This window comes from Echinops telfairi, unplaced genomic scaffold, assembly GCF_000313985.2.
Source record: "Echinops telfairi isolate 266 unplaced genomic scaffold, ASM31398v2 ScPeMD7_5868;HRSCAF=6743_0, whole genome shotgun sequence".
Lineage (NCBI taxonomy): Eukaryota > Metazoa > Chordata > Mammalia > Afrosoricida > Tenrecidae > Echinops > Echinops telfairi.
The window spans coordinates 7,665,070-7,678,141 of record NW_022109767.1 but is presented as its reverse complement, the minus strand read 5'-3'; the positions used below and the strand labels follow the sequence as shown (position 1 = coordinate 7,678,141).

The 13,072-nt window shown below is 45.9% G+C and overlaps 1 protein-coding gene across 1 annotated transcript in view; it reads left to right on the top strand.

The window, feature by feature from the left end:
- The window catches only part of CDKAL1 (CDK5 regulatory subunit associated protein 1 like 1), a 768,993-nt gene that overhangs the window by 200,337 nt on the left and 555,584 nt on the right, over window positions 1-13,072 (top strand). The window contains exon 5 of the mRNA XM_045295775.1: window positions 12,172-12,268. Within this exon, the coding sequence (XP_045151710.1) occupies window positions 12,172-12,268 (97 nt within the window). The remainder of the gene's footprint in view (window positions 1-12,171; window positions 12,269-13,072) is intronic.

Here is a 13,072-nt window from a genome sequence, read left to right as displayed (position 1 = left end):
CCCCCCCCTTATACACTTCCATCTCCTTTACACCCAAGGCTTTACCTGTCAAGGTTCTAGTCTGCGGCTCCATCTTCCCACCTTGCACACTCTCGTGGGAACCTCCAAGGTCTATTTTCCTTGCTATTCCGGTTTCTGTCTTAGTGCTTGTCCTTACAGTAGTGGTCTCATCCGATATTTGTTCTTTGGTGATTGACGACCTTCGACCAGCATACTGTTCTCCAGGTGCTTCCATGTCATGAGGTGCTTCATGGTTTCGTGAGTGTCTTTTTAGCGATGCACAATATTCCATTGTGTGTATGTCCCAAAGTTCCTCTGTCCATTCTTCCATTGGTGGCCATTTGGGTTGCTTCCAACTTCGTGTTATTGTTCCCGGTGCTACTGTGAACATCGCAGTGCATATGTCTGCCCGTGCTGTGACTCTTACTTCTTTGGGTGAATACCCAGCGGAAGGGCTGCTGGATTGTGTGGAATGTCTCTTCCCAGTTGTTTGAAGTAGTGCCATATCCCCTTCCACAATGGCGTACATATTTACAGACCCACCAGCAGTTTGTAAGAGTAGCAGTGTCCTGGCTGCCTCCCCAGCATTTGTTCTCTGTTGTTCTTGTTTTAATTGGCTGTCATGGTTTTGACTTGCATCTCTTGAATGGCTAATATCATGAGCACTTTCCCCCCCATAGATTTATTAGCCATTTGGATATAGCGCAACTTCTTTGAGTTGTAGGAGGGGCCTTAAACATTTCCACACACAAAAAAATCCATTATCCTTTTATAACCTTTCTCCATGAACTTTTTGATACCCTCTTGTGTATTAATTAGTAATATGGCTTGTTTTGGTTAAGCTGTGTTGCTGAATGGTGAGTGTAATCCTCTTGGTTTGTTAACTTGATGATTACCATTGTGATCTGTGACCAGATAAGTTATAACCAATAGCTGCATTGCTTTTCTGAAGGTATAATAGAAATGGAAGAGTTCCATCCATGTATTTCTAAGGGAAATGATGTAGACGGGCAGCAGGATAGAATTGTGGGGACGATGATGGGGGTTGAACAGTAAGGAAAGTGTTTTTGAATATGTCGGTGTCTGAGAGAGAAACTCATTTGAGGATATTCCGTACAATTCAAACATCGACACCATGACGTGGGCTCAAACCTGCATCATCCCCGTAGATGACCTGTGTGCCAGGTGATGAAAAGTGTGGCTCCCCGTGCTTTTAAGTACAGAGCCCTGGTGGCACAGTGGGCTGCGTGTTAGGCTGCTGTCCACAAGCTGCGGGCTCGGACCCCTCAGCTGGTCATCGGGAGAGAGTTGAGGCAGTTTGCTCCTGTAGAGATGTAGTCTTGGAAACCCTTTGGGCAGTTCTGCTCTGCCTTTCAGGGTTACTATGACTCAGAACCAACTCAGTAGTAGGGGCCTCCTTCAAATGGTGGTCTTACTACACTTAGAAGAGCGCTCTGCGTTGTCGGAACTGACACGACGGGAGTGAGTTATGACATTTAAACGTTGTAGAATCCACTGACAAACAAAATTTAAACGAAGGGGAAAAAGGAAAAAATAAAAAATAAACGTTGTAGAAGTGACTACTCATTACAACCGCAACTAATGATCAGTTCTAGTGTTCTTTCCTGGTATCAGCTTTGTGGCTAATTTATTAAGCTGCAGAAGCTTTTGAAAAAACGTCTCCTCTGAGGGGTGTAAGTGAGTCATGCATAGTCTTTGCCCTCAAGGAGCGGGTAGCCCAATTGGGGAAAGAGTTCTACAGGAAGGACTAAATGCTGTGTAAGTCAGCCCACAACACAGGAACTCTTTGACCGTAAGAATGTTGTTGTTGTTGTTGTTGTTGTTGTTGTTGTGGGGCGCCATCCAGTTGGTTCTGACCCATAGCCACCCTGTGCACAACAGAACAGCATACTGCCCGGGCCTGGGCCAGTGTCACAATTGTGAGACTAGGGCAAAACACTGCTGTTCTGAGCCCCCGGCCCCTTTCTGAGACCTTCAGCTACTGCAGGGGTTTGGCCTTGCTGAAATCTACCGACAGCAGCCTGCAGGGGTGCACCTTTTCTTTCCACTGTCCCGGGACGGGGAATTCCCTGGCTGGTCTCCAGCCAAGGGAAAGTCCCTGCGATGCTTTCTCGCCCCTGGGTCTCCGGTGTCCCTCGCTGCTTTCTGATTTACTATTATACAGTAACGAGTTTTCCGGTCCGTCCCTCCAAGTGATCACCTTTGACATTGATTAACGCCGCTTATGAAAAGGACTTTGAAAACGATTTCAAATTAGCAAGGCTGTTATTGATAGGAACCTTTTATAAATTTAGGAAGACTGCCTCCCCAGCCGTAGTCATTGCTAGCTTCAGCTGGGTGCTCGACCTGGAAGCAGATTGGGATCCCATTGTCTTCTTCCTCACATGGTATCCTGCTGGAATTAAGCCCCATGAGTGCCTTTTCCGTCTGGATTTTGTCATCTCATGCTAGAAAGTATTAGAAGTATCTCATAAACCCTCCTCCTTTCATTCAATTCTTCTTGGGACCACCACTGTAAGTTTCCCTCTGCCCTCCCCACCACAAACTACAGCACAGACTTGTGTCCTAGTTTAATTTTAGCCATGTCGGTGAATGTGCTAATTGGAGTAAACGACACGGGCTGTGCAAATTGCCTGGTGAATTGAGTAAACGCAACAGCTAATGGGAGGCTCTTTCAATGTCACTTCGCGAAGCTCTTCTGATAATTCTGTTAATACTCCTGAGTTTTCTTTTCCTCCTTTTGTTCCCGTCCTCTGTGACGATCACTACCTTCTACAGTGTCTGCGGAGAAGGTAGGGTTCTTCAAGCTAAGAGCTTGTGTTTTTTCATTTAGAAGAGGGCATTGCCCCTAATAGGAGCCTTGGTGGTGTGGCAGGTTATATGTTGGTCTGCTAAGGTCAGCAGTTTGAGCCCACCAGCTGCTCTGCAGCAGAAAAACGAGCCTTTCTACTCCGGTAAAGCGCTATAGCCATGGAACCCCCAGGAGTAGTTCTGCTCTGTCCTCTAGAGCTGCTGAGTCTGAATCAACTTGATGGCAGTGAGTTTGCTTTAAATTGTCCCTAAGAGGAATTTACAGCTTCTATACTTCCGGTTATTAAATAGGTTTATTTCTTTTAAGGAAGAAGTCTTTATATTTAGCTTAGTAGCTTAATGAGAAGAAAACGAAAGGACTGGAGTGTGACTGCCCCGAGAGAGGGTTTGAAGTGCCATCAGGCATCGAATACCCAGAGCCGGACTTCTCCTGAGCGCCACTCAGCAGACTTGGCCTTGGGTCTCAAATTTGTACAACAGCAACTCTGAAGTAGTTAAGCTTCGAGAAGCAAGAAGGTTCTGGGTGATGGGTATGTTGGCGGCGCTCTACCAGACCCATGGGGGCTGCTTACCCTGCATTCAGGTCCCCACTAACTTTCCAGGCCGGTTTGAATGCAGAACGCTAATCCACTTAAAAACAAACAAGCAAAACCCCACAATGAACCTAAAAGAAAAGCTATACATAATGCATATTTAATACATTAGGAGAGTATTATTTACATACAACTATATGTATTTGAGTTACATCTCATTTGCCCGCCCTGCCCAACTGCTGGTAGCCGGGATGAAAAGTTTGGCAGTCACTGGTCTGTGAACGTCTTTGTACTTATTAATGTACTATACATCTTGTATGTAAAGTGTTCGTTGCTACTTCTGTCAATTTGTAGATCAGATTTATTATATAGGTCTTTTCAGCCTTACTGTGTGTTCCTTGAACCACAAAATCCCTCTTGGTACCTGACAGGCCTCTGAACATAAGTGGCATATGAAGTAAACATGGATAATTTCTTGACGAACACTGAAAGTCATATATACAATGTGGTTGTTGATTTCATCAGTTACTGCAGAAATTTTCATAACTTTATGGCAATAGCACTTAGAAAGGGTGGTGGTAGAAACGGATGTATCGAGACGTACTAACTGACACCTGCAGAAGAGGGAGAAGAATCCATCTTTGTGGCCCACTGGGATGGTTTAGAATGGGACCAAACAGCCTTCCGGGCACTGGCCACCTCTGGTTTAGGGCATCAGTATATGGAAGTAATGGGCACGATAGATGACTTCCAGAACCGGCCCCCTTTTCTTTGATCTCAGGCAAGCCTGGTGACTCTTTTTGCCCGAACCTTCCTCGTGGACAGTGAAGTGACAGGGCTAGATGGGGGAAGGTCCCTGCAGATGTGACACTCCCCACCACAGGTTCAATCAACTTGCTATGTCGTGTAATAACAAAGATAAGCACATTATGTAATTTGGAAACATTTTTCAGTAGAAGGACTGAATTTTTTTCCCCCTGACCCGTGTAAGGGGAAAAATTGGGAGATTAAAGAATACAAACTCAGTAAATTAATGCAAACTACTTGGAGATAACATTTAATGACTAAGGTTATGTGAGCAAAAGCAGCTAGTTGATGGTTTAATAGGACAATTTGAAGTAATGAATTTCCTGCCTCTGAGGAAGTAAAGCTAAAGCCAAGCCACCACTTAAAGAGATCTTGTAGAAAATATTGAACCCTTTGGTTAAAATCTGTTCACTTGGACAGGCTTTCTATTAAAGGGGAGCTCATGGGAGAGCTCATCCCTGGGAAAAGATATCATTCTTGGTAAAGTGGAGGGGCAGCCAAAAGGAGGACGATCCTAGAAAAGATGGATGGACACAGAGACTGAACAATGGGCTCCAACCTCGGAACAATTGAGAGGCCTGGGCAGTATTTCGTTCTGTTGTACTTAGGGTAGCTGTCCAGCGACACCTAGCAACAACACAGTGGTAGCGTGCTTGTTATCTGTGTGGGTTTGCTCCCTGACCAAGGCATCTCCTGAGAACTCACCACCTATCTGCTATGATTTTGAACAAGTTTCAGTGGAGCTTCCAGACTAAAATGGACTAGGAAGAGACACTTGGCTGTGCGTTTCCAAGAATCAGCCATCAAAAGCCCTGTGTGTCCCAGTGAATTTGATCTAGAAGCAGCGCTGAATATGGCACAGCATTTGGGCTCCTGTGTGTGTGTGGTGGGAGCAGGGACGGGCAGGGGTGGTGGTGGTGCAGGGGGGAATCACCATGAGTCAGGGTAACTAACTAAAACAAGTTAGGAGAGTCGATGGGGAGGTGGACAGCACATCTGCTGCTGCTGCTCCACCCAGTTCACAGTGTCTGATGTCCACAGCCAGGTGACATCAGCCTGGATTTCTGGCAGCTCCCTGTCAGTGTGCTATCTCCTCAGATCGTAACAATATTGGTTGGTCTGAGTCTTCAGTGCTGCCCACTCCAGAGCTGGCTGGGCTGTCTTATTACAGTTGCCGCCATAAGGTCTTGCTTTGGTGTCGTGCTCCGTGTTCTGAGTACACTGCACTTCTTTATTTCCCCTACAGCGGTTAAAACTGAAACCCCCAACTGCCACCAACTCGATTCCGATTGACACTGCCCTTATAGTGCAGAGTAGCGCTGTTGTTGGGGTGTTGGAGGCTGCACACCTTTTGGGGAGCAAGCAGGCTCATGCTCCTCCCATGGACAAACTCGTGGGTCTGAACTGTCGCCAACCTTGTGGTTAGCAACCCAACTCCTGGAACCTATTGACGCCACTAGGGCTCCTTGGTGTATATATATCTCCTTAGGGTTTTTTCCCCCGTATCACGTACCTGTTTACCTTCATTATAGGATGGAGCATAGTGTATATCTTGCTCAATAATGTGCTACTTTCTCTTAACCATATGCAGGGCAAATCTTTCCTTGGAAGATACCGGATGACTGCCCTCATCTGACTCTCGAAGTCATAAATGACGCGAATGAGGACAGGGTCACATCGGTATACAGTTGCACGGCTGGACTATTTTATCTTTGGATGTCCCCAAATTTAGGCTGCCACAGCAGTTACTGAACTATGCCAAAAGCATAGCTCCTTGTTTGTCTTGTATTACTGACTTCAGTGTTAAAGTGCTGCTCCTGGCTTCTTGTCTACCTCTAAATGCTGAACAACTGGTGACCTCTTCCTTGATCATTTGAATGCAGAGTTTTCCTATGCAGTGTAATTACCTGTTGCTTATTTTGTCCCAAGCAGGTGGGTTTGATCTTCTTTCCAGTGTTACTGTGAGGGAGGCAGAGTTTTTAAGAGCACACCACAATCTGTTTAGAAACCAAAATTCAGATACACAATTAGGAGATACTTTTTTTTTTCCATGAAGGAATTTTTTGTGAAATAAGTCTTCGAGTATTGGCTACGATGCTGTGAATTTTAAGATTCTGTGCAAATTATTTCTTCGCATTATTATACAAGGGTGCTTCAAAAAAGGCTGTTGGGAAAATGGAATTAAAAGGCAATGTGATTTCCTCAGAAACTTTTTGAAGCCCCCTTACATAGGGGCTGTACTGTCATGTAGGTCATGACACCCTGGATGACTTGCCATATGGAAGGTAACCATGATCATGATTGTTGTTATAGTATCGTTGGTAATGTTGCTACTTCTCTCTGTTTCTCATGCTGTCTTAAGTTTCAGACAGTGTTGCTTCCTACGGCTTTTAGATGCTCAAAGCCTCACACGCCACCTCCTTAGAGACTGCTGGGCCCACCACTGCTCTCATTTTAAATACTTGGCTGAGATCTGCCACCCCCTCCTTCCCCGGGGCTAGTCTATTCGCAGTTACAGAGCCTGGGGAGCAGTCTGGAACTTCATATTTAATGTGTTCTCGGGTCACTCAGAGGAGCCCTGGAGGCATAGTGGGCTAGGTGCTGGACTGCTAATTCCAAGGTCAACAGTTCAAAACTACCAGCCACTCCTTGGGAGAGAGATGAGGCTTTCTATTCCTATAAAGATTGTCATCTTGGAAACTCACAGGGGCGGCTCTTTCCAACGCTTTAGGATCACTGTAAGTCAGAATCAACTCGATGACTTTGAGTTTGGAGTGTCGCTCAAGGAACCCTGGTGGTGCAGTGGGTTAAGTATCAGACCGCTAACCACAAGGTCAACTGTTGAAACCCATCAGCCACTCAGTGGGAGGACATGAGTCTGTCTGTTCCTTGAAAGCCACATAGTCTAGGAACCCTCCAAGAGCAGTTCTGCTCTGTCCTTTAGGACCGTTGTGAGTTGCATTCAACTCGATGGCAGTGGGTTTTGAGTAGGGTCACTATAGGGGCTGTGATGGCACACTGGTTGCGTGCTTAGCTGCTAAGCGAAAGGCCTGCAGTTTGAAGCCACTAGCTTCTCTGTGGGAGAGAGATGTGATTATCTTGCTGCTATAAAGATTTGCCACCTGTGAAACCATGTAGTGCAGTTCCACACTGTCCTATAGCATTGGTGTGTGCCCGAATTGCCTTGATAGCATCGCTTTTTAATTTTTCCTTTGAGGTTGCTGTGAGCTCCCAGTAACTTGATGGCAGTAGGGGTGTGTGTGTGTGTGTGTGTGTGTGTGTGACAGAGAGAGAGAGAGCGAGTGAGAGAGAGAGTGTTAGAGTTCAATGGGCTCTACCACAAGAACAATTGTGAGGCTGGTGCAGGGCTAAGGATAGCTATGAGATAGAATCAACTGCGTGACACCTACAACAACCACTCCCGATACTCACACGGGCAGTGGTGGGTCAGCAATAGACTTCTACCCTTTCATGTAGGAGTTGCTAGTTGGCCGAGTTGATTCTATCTCATGACGAACCCAAGCAGGAGGAGAGATTTCCGTTTCTGGCATTGTACCCACCTCATATGCAGTGATCACTCGCCTGTCGGAGTATTGCTATGATGGATACCAGGTAGGTTTAAGCAGGCTACAGTGACCAAGAAGAAAGGCCTGGCAATCTAGAAACCCAGTCAATGACAATCCTATGGGTCACAACAGCCCGCTCTTTAACTGCATGGGGGGATGGTGCCCAACCGGGCAGGGCTTTGTTCCAACGTACTTGGGCTTGCCGTGAGCCAGGGCAGACTCTAGCAGCCAAGGACAGCATCCCAGTGCTCACTCAGAATCTCCTGGCAGTTAATGGCACCACTCTGCTTTTATTCCCTTAATCCAGGGATTAGAGACTATGGTCCCGGGGCCAAGTCCTGGCTGTTGTCTGTTTGTGTAAAGGAAGTTTTGTTGGCATGCAGCCATACCCATTTGTCTAGACATTGTCTGTGGTTGGTCTCGCGCCACCATGGCGGGATTAAACACTCGTGCAACAAAGACCTGACTGGCAGCAGAGCCTGGACCGAAGAAGTTTGCCGATCCCTTCCTCACACACTACACCTGAGTATGTCCTTCGATACCTCCTCGGAGGGCCCAGATACACAGGGGCTTCCAAAAATCATGGAAAAACTAGAATTTTTGTGTAAACTTGCTGAAGCTCGCTCATGTATTCTTCAACAGAAGTAATCTTTTTTTTAAATCATTTTATTAGGGGCTCATACGACTCTTAGCACAATCCATACATACATCAATTGTGTAAAGCACATTTGTACATTCATTGCCCTCATCATTCTCAAAGCATTTGCTTTCCACTTAAGCTCCCAGCATCAGGGCCTCATTTTCTCTCCTCCCTCCCACCTCACCCTCCCTCATGAGCCCTTGATAATTTATAAATTGTTTACTTTGTCATATCCTGCCCTGTCCGACGTCTCCCTTCACCCACTTTTCTGTTGTCTGTCCCCCAGGGAGGAGGTCACATATAGATCCTTGTAATCGGTTCCCTATCTTTTAAAAAATTCTTTTCTCCTTTTAACCCCCTTTTCAAATGTCCCAACTGAATTCAACTCTCCATATCCTTCCACTTGTGACATTGGCTAGTCTTCTCCGTTCCTTTCATTCGCTTTACACCGGGCCACCAGAGCTATGCTCGCAAGGTTGGCTTCCCCCTCTGGCCATTCTGTCATCCTAAAGCTCAGCGATTTCCCACTGCCCTCTGCAGCAAGTCCAGCTGTGCCAGCCTGCTCCTGACGGCTCCCTCCACACGCTCCCTTTGACCAGAAGTCTCATCTATGAATGGACACCCCCCTGTCTTTGTCCCCTCTGCACCAACTGCACGGGGCTAACTCTGCCAGCATCTCTCTTCTTCCTGCTCCTGGCCTGTGCACACAATCCTCTCACATTCCCCAGGGGCCTTTCCCGGACCTTTGGTGCCTGGGCATTCATTCTGGTGGCTGCCTTGGTTTCCCTGTGTGCCTCCATCCCGGGGCACTCTGACCTGTGTGTCCTGTGTGTCACCCACTGTAACTCCGTCAGTTTTGTGAGCGCCAAGCGTGGCCGATTGACTTCATTGCTGTGTTCCCCCAAACACTCAGTGACCTGGCTGGACGGCGTTTAATACTGAAGACACTGCATTCATTACAGGAAGCAGGCTTTTCCTTAGCGATCTCGGGAACTGTCTTAGATGTCTGACATCGCTTTTAGGTGTTGCAGAGAAAATCCTTGAAGAAACCAGATGACTTTTCCTTGTAGATTTTTGGTGGAAATGGGCAGATTTTCTTCTTTGAGAACGTATTTTTTATTAGAAGTCTGTGTGTGCAGTGAGGTGCTTGGTACTCAACAAAACAAAGTCAAGCCCTGTGGTAGAGCCAGGTGACTGCCCCCCCCACCCCCACCCCCACCCCGCCGCAATGCTGGGAACACGTGTTTGTCAAGATTCTCAGTTTAACATATCCGCGTGCTAGAATATGTTATTGAAATGAAACACACATGCCGTTACACTAGTGTTTTCTATTCTCCTGTTCATTCATTCTAATTAATCTGTGCCTACTTCCCCCAGAGGTTTGATTTGATTAGATTGATCACACATTGCTAGTCCCGTTAACCCCAATTTTTGGTTGGCTTCCTGTTCAGAACTTGTGTTATTGAGAAGGTTGACAAAGCCATTAAGTGTGTGCCGGGCAGAGCGATTGTCACTTCATGCTAGTATGATATGGCATTCACAGGCCCAGGGACCCGACAGCCGAGACCTTCAATTTCCTGAGTCTCTTGGAAAACTTATTTTGGTGCCCAAGGCCCAGTATCCATGAACCTAGGAGCAAACGTTTTTAAAGTGCCAGCAACACTCCCACGGTGACATAGATAACAGAAGCTTTGAACATTTAACTTGAAACGGGCAACGTTTCCAGGAATAAGCTGTAAGCTCTACTTTGTTCTAGCTTCTTAGCACAGAATGCAGGTTTGTTGCATACACCCATGCATGAATGAACGAAGGAATAACATCCACGTAAAAATCTATCCTACCCCCCTCGCACCTACAGAGATGTGTAACAGGGTAACCAGATGTGTCGACCTTTGATCCAGCAGTTCATCTTCTTGGAGTGGATACGGGGGAAATAATTATTAGACAACTGGACACCGATGTTATATCCAGGTTTCTCTAACTCAGAAATAACATGCACAAATCCTCGACTCTCGAAGCAATGCTCGTTGTAGAGCCATTAGTACTATTGAAAACATGGGACTCGCCATGATGCTTTTCAAAATAAGAATAGTTATTTTAGTCACAGATTGTGTTTAATGGCTAAGTGTGAAGACATATCTACAAGGTGGGCTAGATGTAAAATATGAATGTTATAGAACAAAATGTGAAGCTTTATCTTTAAGTAAAAATTGTGGAGTTTTACCCTTACGTAAAAGTAGTGAGATATGTGGGTACACAAATGAATCAGGTCTGCCGTGTAGGAGGGAGCTTCCAAAAGGGTGTGAAAAGACAATGGAATTTTCCCATGAATTTTTTTTTCAACTTTTATTATTTTCAGATTAATTTATTCCCGAGCCATAAGTATTTGCTTCTTCAGTTTCTTCTGGGAGATCTTTTTCTTCTGTGCAACCTCCTCTTCCGGTTTGGGAACGATCTGTTCCTTCTCAGTCAGGATCATTTCAACGTGGCAGTGGGAGCTCATGGGTGGGTTGATCCGACCTTGAGCTCTCTAAGTCCGGCAGTGCATCTTGGGGGCTTTGATCACCTGGATGTGCTCGATGACCAGAGAACCCACATCTAAACCTTCAATTCAGCACGACTTTCTGCATTTTTTAGCATGTGAAGCAAAAATTCAGCACTCTTTTTGGGCCACCGACCCCGGGTCCAACTCCATTGTGTGGCCTGGGCACCCCGACCAACACCACCATGTAACGTTGGAAGGCACACACTGCTTCTGCAGAGTGACCTCTTTCAAATATTTGGTGGTTTTCCGCATGTGCATGCCCTTGATGGCCTGGGCCATTTCACGGGTGTTCTTGAAGTGGACCCGGAGGTTCGACCTCTTGATTTGCGTGATTTTGTGGGGTTTTCTGGGTCAGGTGAGTAACGAGCCATTTTGGCAGGTCACCTCGGCGCTGCAGGAGGAGGAAGGGCAGTGGGGCCTGGGTCGCTTCCCCAGGGATTTCTTGAAGCCCCTCGGATGTGCTTGCATATGTAAGGGGAGGCTGGGAAGTAAGCAGTCATCAACCATCAGTAACATGTAAGTTTGGGGCAAGATGACTAGGGAGGGATGCAGATGAGTAGTATGCGAATTGTTACCTTTTCTCGTGTTTCAATGAAGAAAAAAGTACATTGTCTTTTTTACGAGCGATTGTAAAAAAGGGAATGTACTTTTTCCCTTCATTGAAACGAGAATGCAGTAAGTTTTAGGATCGTTTTAAGTTTTACTTAAAATCAAGGACTTAGTAAAGAGTTAATTTGTCATCTGCAAATGTAGTTTTAAGGACTGATTCATTTTCTTGAGAACGCTGTACAGTATAAGTGAAAAAAAATTGTAATGAGAAGATAATGAAAGATATGACCTGATTGGACCGCTATAGAAATCTTATATTTTTATTGCTTTTTTTAAAAGACCATACTTCCTTGTTTGTTTTTTTCTGTGTAAGAAAAGGAGCCCATTATATCAAAGCAGGTAAGAGGGGAAGACAGTATATACCCCCTGGGGTAGGACAATTGGTGGGGAGGAAGTAGAAAGGAGAAGAATATGCCTCAAAAGGAGGGGAAGAGGAGTATCATTAAGGCACAAACTATTCTCTGTGAAAAGGTGAGGGGAGGGGTATACAAAGCCTCAGAAAGGAAAGCAGAGACGAGGCACAGAAATCTCTTTATAATGCACTCTTATTTGGAGACTATATGTGCACCCACACCCGTTCCCAAGGGGAGACTTGGGAGTGAAAGAGTTCCCACTGTTTGCTCTCCCTTCACCTTCTAGAAAAGCCCAGGAGGAGAACAAGAAAGTAGTACTAGCTGGATGTGTCCCTCAGGCCCAGCCTCACCAGGACTACCTCAAGGGCCTGAGCATCATAGGGGTAAGTCTGCCGTCTACTGAGCCGATGTTCTATTTCTAGCTTCCTTTTCTAATGGCGGTTACACTCACAACTGTTCTAACCAAACTTCCCCATCTAATAGACCTGGCAACCTTTGCCATGCCTCTACCGCTTATCTCTTGAGAACAAAAACGTGCTCCAGGTTTCCTCGTTTTCAAAAGACTCTCACAATCAAAGCCCATGGCCCGGCTCTGGTGGTACAGCGGCCATGCACTTGGGGACTCCCCTAAAGGCTGGCAGTGCACACTCACCTGATGGTTGGTCTTCTCCAGCAAAGACTTTGGTCTGGGAAGCTCTATGGGAAGGTTTTCCTTCCCGTTGGATTGCAATGAATCAGAACAGATTCAGGGCCACACAAGAACAACTGCACAGCGAGGTGGCACCCACGTTTCCGCTATATTTAAGTCACCTGAAGCTTGGCAGTTCAAAGCCAGTTCAGACGCTGGAAGAAAGGTCTCGCAAGATGCTTCTGTAAAGATTATGGCCAAGACCACTCTACGGAGCGTTTCCACTGTCTAACATATGCCGTCACCATAAGTTGCGATCAACTTGACAGCAACTGTTTTGGGTTTTTTTTTGTTTTGTTTTGTTTTTTAACTTGGGTCCTTCTCTGCTTGCTGGGTGCTGTCTCTTGCCATATTCTTTTTTTTTTTTTTTTCTTTTTTAACATTTTATTAGGGGCTCACACAACTGTTATCCCAATCCATACACACATCAATTGTGTAAAGCGCATTTGTACATCGTTTCTCAAAACATTTTCTCTCCATTTAAACCCCCGACATTAGG